Consider the following 14,250-nt stretch of genomic DNA (forward strand, 5'->3'; position numbering starts at 1 on the left):
TTCGAACATGCTGGTTCGACAGAAGACGTGCGACCGTACAGTAGAAACGGTCGCACGTCTCCGTTCACACTGCTCGATTATCGTACGAAAAACCGATCGCATACGATTATCGTACGATAATCGTGCAGTGTATGGGCACCTTTACTGAGTTGTGTGATCCCTGGAACTCCCAGCATTCTGTTAACGAGGACACTTGAGGAGCACCATTTGGTTAATAGCTGACCTGCAACACTAATTTTTAATTGTAAGCCCTGAAGACAACAACGGGGTAGATCTCTGTTTTGATACAGAAACCCAAGACAAGATCAGTCACCCTGCACAAGGAGATAGTGCAGCAGTGACCGGTCTATATTACAGGAAGCTCCTGCACAGAGGCAAAGTTACATACTGGACTCACGCCAAGATTGAAGTAAGAATACACATGGCTCTTGTATTTAGACTTCATTTGCTTATCCCGGAGTCCAGCTTTAAAAGAGAACTACGGCCAAACCTTTTTTGGCCGTAGTTCTCTTTTGGGTCAGGGGAGGACATTTAATAATGTCCAGCATATAGCAGGATATTGCCGGCTGTGTGCTGACAGCGCAGAGCCGCTTTGCAGCCGGGAAGGATCTTGATAATATGGTCGGGATCCACTCTGCTTCCTGATTGACAGCTGTCTCTGCCTATGTAAAGCCAGCTGTGCCCACTCCCTCCTGACTGACGGTCACCACTCTCTGCAGAGAGAAGATCTGAGTGATTGGTGGTATGTGATTTCTCAGTTCTTGATCTATAGAGACGATGTATAACAGCTGCAGTGTCCCATGCTGGCTCTAAGATTTGGGGTGAGCGCATTGTACCCTCCCCATAATTTTCCTTTAAGACTTGAGCTCACACAGGACAGATTCTCCTGCTCCCAGCAGCTCAACTGGAGGAGTGAAAAATAGGTGAGTATGTGCTGTTGCGGAGGAGGCGAATTAAAGAGAACCTGTCGCTTTGCCCTGCATGGGCCATCATTTCTTTTTCAATAACGTTTCTAACAATTTTACATTTTTTTTAAAATCCAAAGTTACAAAAAATGGAATAAAAAAAAATCCACATCATTGGATGATATTACACACTTCAGACTCATCAATTCTTATGGACAAATTTCAATTTAATTTGAATGAGATCCAGTGAAAGTGATTTAAATTGGGATTTCGAATGATTAGTCTGAAACGAGTGTGAACTTCATGACTTGTTGCATTAACCCCTTTGAGGACTCCCCATAAGGGGACCTAGAAAACATACTATGTTAGTTGTGACTGGTTTCAGATAAACTAATGTACAACTACTAGCAAGAATGCAGAAAACCAGTTCACTGCTGCCAGTCATTCGGATCACAACCAGTTCTCATTTGTATAGAAACAAAGCTTATGGATAGATGAGGAATATTTTTCCTTTAAGCTGCTTAAAGCTGTGGGTTCAGTTTCCTGCCACTCCTAGGCTGCCATGAAATGAACACGCAAAAAAACAGCAGTATCTGGCCACAAAAATAATTGTGTAGTAACAGGTACAATACCATATCATAGCTACTTGGTATACTGCAACTGGGGTCTTAAAGAGGATGCAAACCCCCTACAATGTGCTTCTTTTATTTTCTCCCTTTTGGTCTGTTAAATATAACATCCAGAGCAGGGGTCATGTAGATTGTAGAGGGGTGATGAGCTCTAAGGTGAACAACAACACTGCCTCCTGCACACAGGCTGACCCGAGCATCTCACCCGCTGCATAGGAGCGCGTTCAGCCCAGAAGAACACCCGCAGGGCCCCGAGGGGCGTCTCCGGCAAGCACCGACATGAACCCCACTTCGTCCACGTCCGCCGCCCACCGTGCATAAACAAGCGTGACGACAGCACGCTCAGTGCGTGCTTTCCACGGGCGCGCTCCCTTGGCGACGACGTCAGACGTAACGTGTGCGGGCACGCTGGGCGGAGTGGTTTCTGTGGTGCTGGCGCGTGTTGGGCGAACGTTTGCCGCGAAGGAGTCCCGGGCCGCGAGGGAACAGACGGAGAGGAGACGAGTGCAGCGGCAGTGAGGAGAGCTCCGTTGCCGGTACGTAATTGCCCTGGGCCGCTGCCCGTGAGCTAATTATATAACGCCGCAGGGGCCCACACGAGGGCCCGGCGGAGGGGGCTGGCCATACACACTATACAATCTGATTTAGGTCTACTATTGGCTATGTAGAGCAAGGGTCTGTCTGATTTTGTACAATGCGGATGATTTGCATAGGAATGCTCCCGTATTACAGTTTTGTATAAACCTGTAGAACCAATCAGCGTCTAGCTTCAACTTGTACAAGTAAGCTTGAAGCTGATTGGTTGCCATGCACATCTGCTGCAGATTCATTGGGGGGTATTGATCAAAACTAGAATAGCTACTGATGGTAACCAATCAGCTTCTATCTTCAGTTTGCGCAGTTAAACTTGACATTGGAAGCTGATTGGTTGCCATGGGAGTCTGCTCCGGATTCCATCTGGCCTAGTAGATCCTCCTCCATGTGTTTTGGTGCTGACCGTTTTGGGTAACAAATGTTCATGGTGTGATTGTCCTGCTTTTGAAATGAAGGGGCTGCCCTATATACAATGCACAAAAACACGCAGATGTGCTAGGGCCCCTGCACGTATGTGAACATAGGGCTTAAAGGAGAACTATGAGGTGAGTGCTTTTCACTCACCTCATAGTTCTAGCCGACCTGTGACAATGAGACTGTCACAGGTCGGCTCAGTAGATCGGGAGGTGAGCGAACACATACCGGCGTTCGCTCACTTCTCGATCCTGTCACGGCTCTCTGTCATGAGAGGGGAGGGGCTGGTTTCCTCGCTCCGATCAGCCAGCGCTGGTGGATCGGACGGGGAGGGGGCGGGTTCAGCTGGCTCTGCCTCTAGATAGGCAGAGCCAGCTGTCACTCATGCAGCTTGGCGGATACAGGCATAATTGTCGGGATCCACTTCAGCTGCGGCGTCTCAGTATACCGCAAGCAGTAGCTCGCGGTATACTGAGCCTAGGGTGACGGGAGGACGCTAGTTTGTGTCCTCCTGTTACCCTAAGGAGAACTATGGGGAAAAGCTCTAACTCGTGAAGTGAACAGTCTTGCAGTTCATTTTCATTAGAAAGCACACATCCTGAGCAGAAAAGCCCATCCCCTGCCAGCATGGTGCAAAGCTCTATATGCAGAATCAGCAGTCTCTCTGCAGATATCTGACACAACCCTGCATAATACATGGGGGAGGGGGCTTTCTGTAGTTCAGAGAAGCTGATCTGTAGGGCGCATGAGATTTACTGACAGAAGAGCTCTTGCTCTGACTTAGCAGTGGGCATAGACCTCTGCAGAGAGACCACTGCTTCCACACCTGCCTGCCCACCCCCTTTATGGTGCTGTAGAGGCATCTCCCTGCTTGCCCATTTTGGGCCCCATTCACACCAGGCCGGTTACGGATTAGTGCGGTTTCTGCACAAATTTTAAAAGCACGGTTGTAATTGCGTGTGAAAAATTATATTATTGCATTTTTGCCCAAGCACTTAATTATCGGGTTTCCAAACAGCTCCAACTCTCTTAGCTCAACTTCCCTGAACTTTCTGTCCAGTACAAGATCACAAGGGACACAGCCCAGTCTCCAGTAGCTGTTCATCTTGTGGCGTGGAGTGACTTGCCTTACTGTGTGATTGTGGAGGCGTACACAGTTTATCAGCACATAAGGGACCCTGCAAGGGAAAGGAGCCACCTCCTAAAACAGGAAGTCAGTGCTCAGGGGACCAGCTGATTCTGCTGGAAGCTAAAACTTTTAGACATGAAGGGGCAGCATTCATTCTTAGGCCTCATTCACACGAGAAACGGCTGGCACGTACAGCCCCGTGCTGCGTGCACAGCCGTATCGGGCAGCTCCCGGGAAGGACAGGTGCTGCGTGTGGTTAGTACGCAGCCCCTGTCCTTCTCTGTGGGAGTACGCTCACCCGACCTGCACGTCGGTGCGGCTGAGCGTACTCGTACGCTGACGGGATGGACCCTGTCTGCGTCCGAGCCGGGCACCCCTACGGACCTGCACTTGAGGTGAGCGTAGGGGGGCATACGACTGCGTACTCCCATTGAGAAGGACAGGAGATGCATACTAATCACACGCAGCACCTGTCCTTCCCGGGAGCTGCCCGATACGGTTGCGCACCCTGCATGGGGCTGTACGTGCCGGCCTTTTCTCGTGTGAATGAAGCCTAAGTGATTCAATCCACATTTAAAATAGCTTGAAAACCTTTCTGCATCTGTGGAATGGGCACTCGGGGTACATCAACATTCCCCGAACATCAGAACTTTCTGAAACTTCCCAGACTGATTTTAATAAGGTTATGGATTCCGTACGACATTTAAACTGCTCTTAATTTAGTCTTTTTATTTAAATCTGCAGCATAACACTGACAAGATGCAGGATTCAAAGCCCGATCACAATCCTGCGATGGGGAGCTCAGGAGACAATGCAGCAGCCTCAGCGGAGGCCTCCCAGGCCACTAAGGAAAATAAAGATATTCTAGAGGTGACGGCAATGGAGCAGTCTCCGGAACAGGATTCTGTACCCGGCGTGGAGGAGGCAGCTGAACCCCCTCCAAAAACAGAGCCAGAGCCGCCGCTGCCCCCAGAGTTTGACAAGTACTGGAAGGCCGTGGAGGCCAACCCTGAGGAGTTCACAACTTGGACTTATCTGCTGCATTATATTGAACAAGAGGTTTGTCGGAAATTTTGCTGTTTGGAAAGGTCAACCTGTTGTGTGTGTGGCATTTTTTTTTTGTGTGTACTAAACCTTATCCAGAGCGATTCCTGTAATCCGAATGTCTGAATTTCCCACATGACTGGCGTAATATTTATTATAGCTGCCTCTGCTCTGTCGCTGCAGGGTTAGACTTGTGTTAGGGCGTGTCATGACATGATCCTGTTTGTGTGCAGCTTTTGGTAATAGAAAATAGACAGGCTGATAACTCAAATGGTGATGCATCTCCCCCACTCCCATTCACATTCCTGTTCATTGGAAACATCAGGGAGAGTTTGCATTGCTCAGAGCAGAAATAGGAGGGCGTTTTGTCACGCTGTACAGTCCTCTGACGCTGTGTACTTTCATTGCGGGTGGGCACCTGGTACACGATAAGGGCCGGGTGTGGCCTGCCCGACGTGAAGCTCTCCTCTCTTGTTCAGGGAGTATGTGCCAGTTCCTAGTGACAACATATGGACCAAGGGTAGTTTAACTTTGGCCCTTCAGTTGCCGTGCGACTACAAATTCCATTAGGCGATTGCAGTGGTGTCACAAGGGGGATGCGGCCCGTACCCGGGTGACATCAAAATGACTGTCAGTCATTTTGGTGTCACCCCCTCTAAAAAGTCGGGCAGTCGGTCATGTACCCAGAGCCTGACAGTGTCAGATGAGAGGAGTGGGCCTGGCGGCATACCTAATCCCGCCGGGTGAACATCCCCTCCTCTCTGCTGGCATCCACCACCAAGATGGCTGCCGGCGGGCCTCAGACAGCCGCACATGCGCAATTACGTCATCACTCATGCGCGTGGTGACGCCACGGCGGGGTGTCACCCGGGCTTCGCTCCGGGTGACACCCGGCAGTGGTGATGCCACGGCGGGGTGTCACTCGGTCTTCGCTCCGGGTGACACCCGGCCGTGGTGATGCCACGACGAGGTGTCACTTGGTCTTTGCTCCGGGTGACACCCGGCCTCGGGACGCCCCTGGGTAATTGAAAGGCTGACAGTCACAGGCATGACTCCCAGAGGCAGATGGGTGATGAGCTTTGCAGCGTCACTTAAGCAGGAGGGCCAGAGTTCGCCTACCCCTGATATAAACACTGCACAGCACATATCAAACCATGTAAGAAGGAACACTGTTGGGTTGAGTTTCAAATTGTGCAGTACCTTGACTGCTGAAAGCGCTTTTAAAAAAAAAAAATGAAGAATGCTTCTTTAAAATATAAGAAGGTATAAATAAATCTGATCCATGTGCCCCTCCCTCTCCCTCCTCTTGTGTTGGGGTACTATGAAACTTTAGATGGGAGGGAGAGAACAGCTGGTGTGTGTGTGTGTGTGTGTGTGTGTGTGTGTGTGCGCACGTGCTCAGTACAGTGGATTAGTGGTTAGCACGTCTACCTTGCAGCACTGGGGTCCTCGTTTTAAGGGCTTGTTCACACCAAGTGCGGAGCAGGTGCAGAGCAGTTACAGAACCCCTTTTAATGTATTCCAATGGTATTTTGGGCTCTAGTTCACACCGCAGCGTTCAGTTCCAGAACATGTGGAAAAACTGCAGCATGCCATGTTTTTTTTTCCCCTGCTCTGGAACGCACCAAAACGCATGCAAACGCACTGAAAGCCCATTTTAAGCTTAAGAAAAAAGACTGAAACGTGTTAAATGGCAAAACGCACTGCATATGCAGAAACTCATGCAGATCTGGTCTGGATTTAGTGTGAACAAGACCCCAGACCCACAGTGCGATTGGACGCATGGTAAAACATTGCCTGCATTCCGTTCCACTGCGAATGCAAAAAATAGAGCATGAAGCATCTTTGTGCATTCCCACTGGACTGGAACGCAGGCAATGTTTTGCCACGTGTCTGATCTCACTGTGGGTGGAGGGGTGTGTGGCTGCGGTGCCATTTACTTCAGTGCCATTTTCTTCAGTGCACCACCATGGCACCTCCCTGTGTGATTTACTGTGCGTTCCAGCAGCTACCACTCTGTAACGCACCACAATTGGTGTGAACAAGCCCTTAAGGTTGCATCACTGTTCCATGTAAGTGTCCATTTTGAAGGCCTCATAAGGAATCTTGGGCATTATGTAAAGCTTTATCTCCTCTCTCCTGCCGGTGTAATATGTATCTTTTTATTTCCTAGAATCACATCTATGCTGCCCGAAGAGTGTTTGACATGTTTCTTGCTCATTATCCATACTGTTACGGTTACTGGAAAAAGTATGCCGATCTGGAGAGACGCAATAACAACATATTGGAAGCCGATGAGGTAATTTGATGCTGAGTAGACATTAGACGGTAAAGACTGGACTTTAGTCATGTTGGAGACTGCTTCAGGCCCTACATAAGGTCATAGCAGGATTATTACTGCAACATTTGTCACTCAGCGTGACATTTGTGCTAATATCTCCTTTCTTTGTTGACAGGTGCATTAAATCTCTACAGTTTTGTCAAGCTGTGCAGTGCAAGCCTCTATTACACTGCAGCTTAACACGTAGGGCAGGGCTTTTCTGCCAGTCGTTGTGTGGTGGCGTAGATTAGACCATGCAGTTATACTTTTTGATACATGTAACTGAATATGTGCTCAGACGCTGTGATTGAGATTCTAATGGGTCTGTGCCTTATGGTCTGTACCCCCAAAGCCAGCCCTCAGCTCCTGCTAAGAATACAGCCGCGCATTGAAGACCAAGAACCCTGCAAGTGGAGCTCAGAACATGAGCCATGTTCTATCCAACCTCCACTTCAATGGTAATGGCAGATTTTCAATGAAATTCCAAATATTTAGCATTTTGTAAGGCTGACCGAATACGCGTGTTTCCTGTGTCAGATGATATGTATCATTCTGTTTGGTGTGTTTTTTTTTTTTTTTTTGTTTCGCTCTGTAGGTCTACCGGAGAGGAATTCAGGCCATCACATTAAGTGTTGATCTTTGGATACATTATCTACAGTTCTTAAAAGAAACGTTAGATCCTGTGGATCCCGAGACATGTAATACATTAAGAGGGGGATTTTTTATCACGGCCAGAAAACCCTGCAGAGTTTTTTTGCTTTTTTTTTCTCTTAATGAAGGGGGAATGTCGGAGCCCCTGAAATGCATTGGCTTTTCAACTTCACCTTAAGGGCCCATTCAGACCACATCCAGATCATCTCCAGACCAGATTGTTTCTGGACCCGAAATGCATCCTAATGTATCCCTATGCTATCTCTGGCCTCTGTTCTCACCAGCGTAGTCCGTTCCAGACCAGAAAAAAAAATACTGCTTGTCTCATTTTGTCTGGTCTGGAATGCACTGGAACGCATGCAAATGTATGCAAACGCATTGGACCACACCTGAAAGTCTATTTTAAGCTTTAAAAGAAACTGCTTCGGATTGCGGCAAAATTGTGGTCAAAGCGCAATGCAGCGCGTTCCAGATCTGGTCCGCAAAATTATGTGAATCTGGCCTAAAGAAGAACTCCAGGATTTTCAAAAATTAACCCTTGCAGTGGGGGCTACCCTTGCATTGCCCCTTTTGGTCTAAGGGAGAAGACAAAGAAGAAATACTCACCCAATCCTCGGTCCTGCGGCAGTGACGGCTTCTCTCCTCCTGTCTGGCTGTGGCACATACCTCGGCGACCTCATGTCTAAGGTACCTCCGTTGGATCTGATGACATCATGGTCTGTGGCACACCAGAGCCCGGGGGAGAGCAGACTGCTGGTACTGGTCTAGCAGTCAGGCATGATCAACGATTAGGTGATATCTTTATTTTCACCTCCTAGACAAAATTAACACTTAACCCTTGCAGTGGGGGGAGCCTCCCCCCACTGCAAGGGTTAATGTTTAGGAATCCTGGAGTTCTTCATTAAAGTGGACCTTTACCCCCCTTCAGTAAAAATTGCATTAGCATGCGGCTTTGCTTTCTGATATTAAATCATCATTACATTCATTACCTAAACATTTTACTTACAATTCCTGTTTTTCCTCTTCCTGGTCCTCCTTAGGCATTAGTGATGTATTCCAAGTATTTGTAGATTGTCATTACTGGACATTTCTAAAGGTGTCTTTGTTGTTTTTAAAGATCAGGTTCACTTTCCTCTTTTATGATTGGAGGAGTTTAGGATTGACAAGATAATACATATTTTTTGTAAATATTTCCTACATGCTTTTTAAAAAAAAAAAAAAATCTCACCAGATGTATTAATGTTTCCCTTTCAGGACATTTGAGCATGCAATCATGTCTGCAGGCTTAGATTTTCGATCAGACAAGCTGTGGGAGATGTACATCACCTATGAGACTGAGCAGGGAAATCTAAGTGGTGTCACCTCCATTTACAGTCGCCTGCTTAGTATTCCTACACATCTCTATGCTCACCATTTCCAGAAGTAAGTTGACGACAGCCCAGCTTTCTTGTGTGTTACTGCTTGCGTTTCCTGGTCACATTTGTATAGTAGAGTGATATAGAACAAATTGCTTGGTCATGGCGAGAATGGGCGACTGGTGACTTATCTGCTATATCAGCATGACATGTTAGCCATGGTGTAGTCCAAGGCTATGTGATCACTGGGCAGTGTTTGCATTGTGCTGGGCCATATTTCCAGTTAGTGCCTTCCATGTACATTCTTGTAACACTGTTGTGTTTAAGGTGTAAACCCAACAACAAACATTTGAACTATTACATCTTGCCAGTCCTTAGATGTGGTGGCTGCATTCCTTTTCTTTTCTCTAGTGTTTATTTCACTGGTCATCCTGCCAGCAAAGCACTTCATGTTCTAGGATGAGCACATTTACTCACTGTACTGTATCTATGAAATAGCTACTTTGTCATCCTTAAGCTGACCATACACCTGAACAATGCCTGCATCCAATCAGATTGTTCAGGTATTTTGACAGCCAGCGGAGCCGACTATCAAGCTACTGAAGCTTGACCCAGTTGGAGATTCCTCAATCCTCAGTTTAGTGTAGTTGGAGGAATCAGTTGCACTTTTTCCATCTGACCATAGAAAGTCTGCAGATAATCTATAGGAGTATGGCCGGCTTAAGGCAGGAAGTGTTGGGACTAAAGAACACCTCTCCATAACAAAGGAGGGAGGTGTTCTGTAGTTCAAAGAGAATTGGGAACAATGCAGCCTGATCACGGCTAAGGCAGAGTTCACAGGAACTTGAGATTGCTACATTTCAGCAGGTATGTTTTGCACTTGTCAAACAGATATAACAAAACACTTTCAATGGCATAATTAAAAGACCAAAAGGGAGCAAATAAGAGAATTTTATTAAGGTTTGCAGAAACATTTGACTTGTATTAAGAGACAAATCTTGGATTTTTTTTCCCCCAAGAGCATGTTTATTGAGTCTTGTATATTAACACATCATAAACTTCAAACAATAAACCATTGTGATTACAAACCAACCAGACAGTTGTTGCCTCCATAGTAGCAGATTCCACAGAAATAATAAAATACATAAATGTGTGCACTAAACCCATAAACATGTATCAATTAAAGAACTATTAGGTGAGTGAAAATCACTCCTCAGTTCAGGCCGCCGTGTGACAATGAAACTGTCACACGTCGTCTCAATAGATCGGGAAGTGAGCGAACACATACCGTCGCTCGCTCACTTCTCGATCATCTCCCTGCAGAGAGCCGTGACTGTCAGTCCCGCCTCCCTGCAGGGATTCCCCCCCCCCCATGTCCGTTCCTCCACTCAGCGCTGAGTGGCGGAACGGACAGGGGAGGGGGCGGGCACAGCTGGCTCTGCCTCTAGATAGGCAAAGCCCGCTGTCACTCACGCAGCTGGGTGGACCCAGGCAGTATTGTCGGGATCCGTCCCGGCTGCGGCGGTCTCGGTATACCGCGATCTGTAACTCTCGGTATACTGAGCTTTGGGTCACGAGAGGACGCTAGTATGTCTCTTCTCTTAAGAACTATGGGGAAAAACACTTACCCCATAGTTCTCTTAAGTCTGCATAGGGCTTGCGCAGTATTGAGCCATGGGCCCCAGATGCCATCTAACAATTGAGATTTTTCTTTGCTCATATGTAATTTTATAAATGGGAAGTGCCCAAATAATGGACTTTCTCCGGAGACCTTAGGAGGTGAGGGGGGTATATTCCATACCAGAAAATCTTGTGTTTTTAGTTTTCTATCTTTAGAGGTAGTCAGTATTGTATCTGTATTCACAATAGAGCCGCGTCAGACACCAGGATAATACAAATGTTATGCAGCCCCTATCCCATCGCCAGCTCACATCTTCCCTCATGTACTTATCTGTTATTTGTGTAATAATGTCACTTGTGATCCTTCCTAGCTTCTTTCCTGAGTGTTTGCATTTTGCCATGGAGCATGTGGACTAACACTGAAATATTATATCTGACCTTTGCTCAGTTTTGAATAACAGACGGAAAGGTCATTATGGCAAGTGGTTGGGCTTCCTTCCAAGTAGCTGACAACCCGTCGAGTTTACATGAACTTTTTTTTTTATCTTTTGGTTCAAAGTGGCCGTTTCATAGACTTGTAGACCTTAGTCCTTTATTATATAGAAAGAAGGGGAAACGGTTATAAGTTATCTTCTACTCCAGGGCTTGCCAAATTCAGGTCCTACAGTTTTGGTGCAACTACAAATCCCGTAAGACATTGCAAGACTCAGAGAGCCGCAGGTTTACCAAAATATATTAGTGTTGCTTAAAAGAAAATCTCTGTACAAGTCACTTTCAGGACCATATTGTGCAGTTCCCCAGTATTTTATTTGTCTCCAAGGATTTCTCTACACTTGTAGACACTTCAGATGACTTCAGGGCCCTGAAATGGAATGCTGTAAAGAGTTTTGCATCAGATTGTTGAGAATAGTTGACATATACAGCTGGTACTCTTACAAAGCCAAAATAGCTCCTACATCTTAATTTGGCTGCTACTTATGTCTGGGCTGCACCTGTTCCATCTCAATGTGGCATCAATAACCGCTTAAACTGAAACTCAGAATACATATATGTAACATAAGGCCACTTCTTACAACTGTCTTGTAATCTTCCAAAAGTTTGTGCCTCTGATCCTTGATGATCTCATTCTGATACAAAATAATAAAAAAACATACTGAAATGTTTTTTTTGCCCACTTTCATTCACTATATTGCCAAAAGATTTTGGAACACCCCCCCATATCATTGGATTCATGTGTTCCATGAAATTCCCTGGGTACTAAATATTCCACGCTCAACTGTTCGTGGTATTATAACAAAGTGGAAGCAGCTGGGAACAACAGCAACTCAGCCATGAAGTGGCAGGCCACGTAAAATGACAGAGCGGGGTCAGCACATGCTGAAGTGCGCAGAAGTCGCCAACTGTCTGCAGAGTCGATAGCTACAGACCTCCAAACTTCGTGTGGTCTTCAGATTGGCACAACAACAGTGCGTAGAGAGCTTCATGGAATTTGTTTCCATGGCCGAGCAGCTGCATCCAAGCCTTACATCACCAAGTGCAATGCAAAGCGTCGGATGCAGTGGTGTAAAGCACGCCGCCACTGGACTCTGCCAGCTAGCACAGAGGAGTCGGCGCTGGATCGGAGATCGGCACCCGCACTGGAGTGACAGCTGAGAACTACAGTAAAGATGATGATCGGATCAACAGGCATCATTTAAAGTAAGTCCTTACACTAACATGGGGGGGGGGGGAATTATCCTTTGTCACTCTAAATATGAAGGGTGACCCATTTGCCCAATTGGGAAACTCAGGAGGTTGGAGGGGACTGGGCCAAGTGCCCTACTTTATTAAAAAGTCAAAATTGCATATAATTGCAGCCATCTCCTAAAATCTCTAGATCTGCTAGTCATTTGGCGTGTGAAGGTAAACTCTGCTTGTGCAGTCTTTTTATTAATGTGATCAGTTCATATTGTGCACAATATATTAACCGCTTCAGATGGTTTGACATTATTCTTTCTGACATTTTACTATTGCAGTCAAATGCTCTGGCTTTACGAATGAATGGAAATCCTGTTGCTGTGGCATAGATTCATTTTATATACTGGTTTTCCGGAATACAGCCACTCCACTCAGTAACCGTATAGTTTCCATACAAATGGGATACAGGACATCCTACCAGTACTTCTGTTTCTATTCAGGTTTATACTGAAATATACTAGGCTATATTGGCTATTAAACATATACTTCAGCAAAACGGCTTCCTGACCACCGTAGAATACAAATCTCTAATACCGCAGCAAAATATGGATCAGGAAGCATTTAAACGTTTGAAATTCAAATTACTTTAATCTATATATTGAAATCACAATATGTGCAAAATGAAAATAAGTTCTCCCCTATACCAGGGGTAGTCAAACCCTGGCCCTCCAGCTGCGGTGGAACTTCAAATCCCATCATGAAGCTGGCTCTGGGAGTCCTGCCTTTTGGCTGTCGGTCTTGCAATGCCCAGTGGGATTTGTATTTGCACCATAGCTGGAAGGCTGGAATTTTCCTAACCCTGCCCTATACTGTATTGGGAATTATAACACCTATTGCCTTTAAATCAAAGCAGTTCATTGTTAAAAAAATGTCTTCCAAAAAGGTAGTGCTAACCCACAATATAACCAGTAAATTGGCACTAAAATGTCTGCATCCAACACAACTGAAGGTACTGGCAAGGGGGGGACCACCTAAATCTAGGAGGGGTTGGAGACGGAGCGCTTCTCTTACTTTAGCAGAAATGCTGTGTGTTTTTTAACAGAATTCGAAGTTCATTTTCTGACTAAACTTGTTGGCTGGATTTTCTATTATGAGCAGGTCATTTAGGTTGATATTAAGTATAAAGCTGGCCATACATCTATAGATTTTCTATGGTCAGATGGGAAATTTTCCAACAGGTTCAGGTATAAGATACTGAAGCTTGGCCCAGCATGAGATTCCATCATCCACACAGTTTAGCGTAGATGGAGGAATCTGTTGCACTTTTTCCATCTGACCATAGAAAATCTGCAGATAACCTACAGGTGTATGGCCAGCTTTAGTGACATTGGTAAATGTTGTGACTTTTTGTATATTGGTTGAATGATAAAAACTGGGTTTTATTGTTTGGTAACCTTTGCATGGTTTGATAAATCGGGCATTGTTCGTGGCACTGCCAGCCTTCTGAGTTTGTATTTGTTTTAAAAGCTGAACTCCAGGCTAACCGCTAAAGATTTGAAATTAATATGGGAACTGCATGTAGCCTCAAACCGCAACCTTAGCGCTGATGAGGGCTTCTACAAATCCTGACAAACCTCTTCATTAGCATCCATTTACACCAAGAAAGGCAGCTGTGTAGACACGGATAGGAAAATCATCCAGTACATGAAGAGATAAGGAAACCGTGCCTTCTCCTTGTGTGATACCATTTATTGAAATAATAACATAAATAACATCAGCAAACTGTTCTGTGATCAATAACCCAAGTACAGAACAAAGAAGACAATGAGACCCTTCAGCCTGTGATGGTGGACAATAGCTAACACATTTCAGGGGTTAAACCCCCCCCCCCCCCCCCCCCCCTCCTCTCCCC

General features: G+C 46.0%; 1 protein-coding gene across 2 annotated transcripts in view; it reads left to right on the plus strand.

The window, feature by feature from the left end:
- Positions 1-4,419: 4,419 nt before the first annotated feature.
- PRPF39 (pre-mRNA processing factor 39) overlaps positions 4,420-14,250 on the plus strand; it is a 24,818-nt gene continuing 14,987 nt past the window's right edge. The window contains exons 1-4 of one of the 2 annotated variants that reach the window (XM_018570518.1): positions 4,420-4,730; positions 6,889-7,014; positions 7,631-7,752; positions 8,944-9,108. In XM_018570518.1, coding sequence (XP_018426020.1) covers positions 4,431-4,730; positions 6,889-7,014; positions 7,631-7,752; positions 8,944-9,108 — 713 coding nt within the window. In that variant the 5' untranslated portion in view covers positions 4,420-4,430. Of the gene's footprint in view, positions 4,731-6,888; positions 7,015-7,630; positions 7,753-8,940; positions 9,109-14,250 lie in introns of both variants that reach the window. The other variant, XM_018570517.1, reaches the window with a different exon arrangement.

This window comes from Nanorana parkeri, unplaced genomic scaffold (genome assembly GCF_000935625.1).
Source record: "Nanorana parkeri isolate BGI_ZX_2015 unplaced genomic scaffold, ASM93562v1 scaffold1544, whole genome shotgun sequence".
NCBI lineage: Eukaryota > Metazoa > Chordata > Amphibia > Anura > Dicroglossidae > Nanorana > Nanorana parkeri.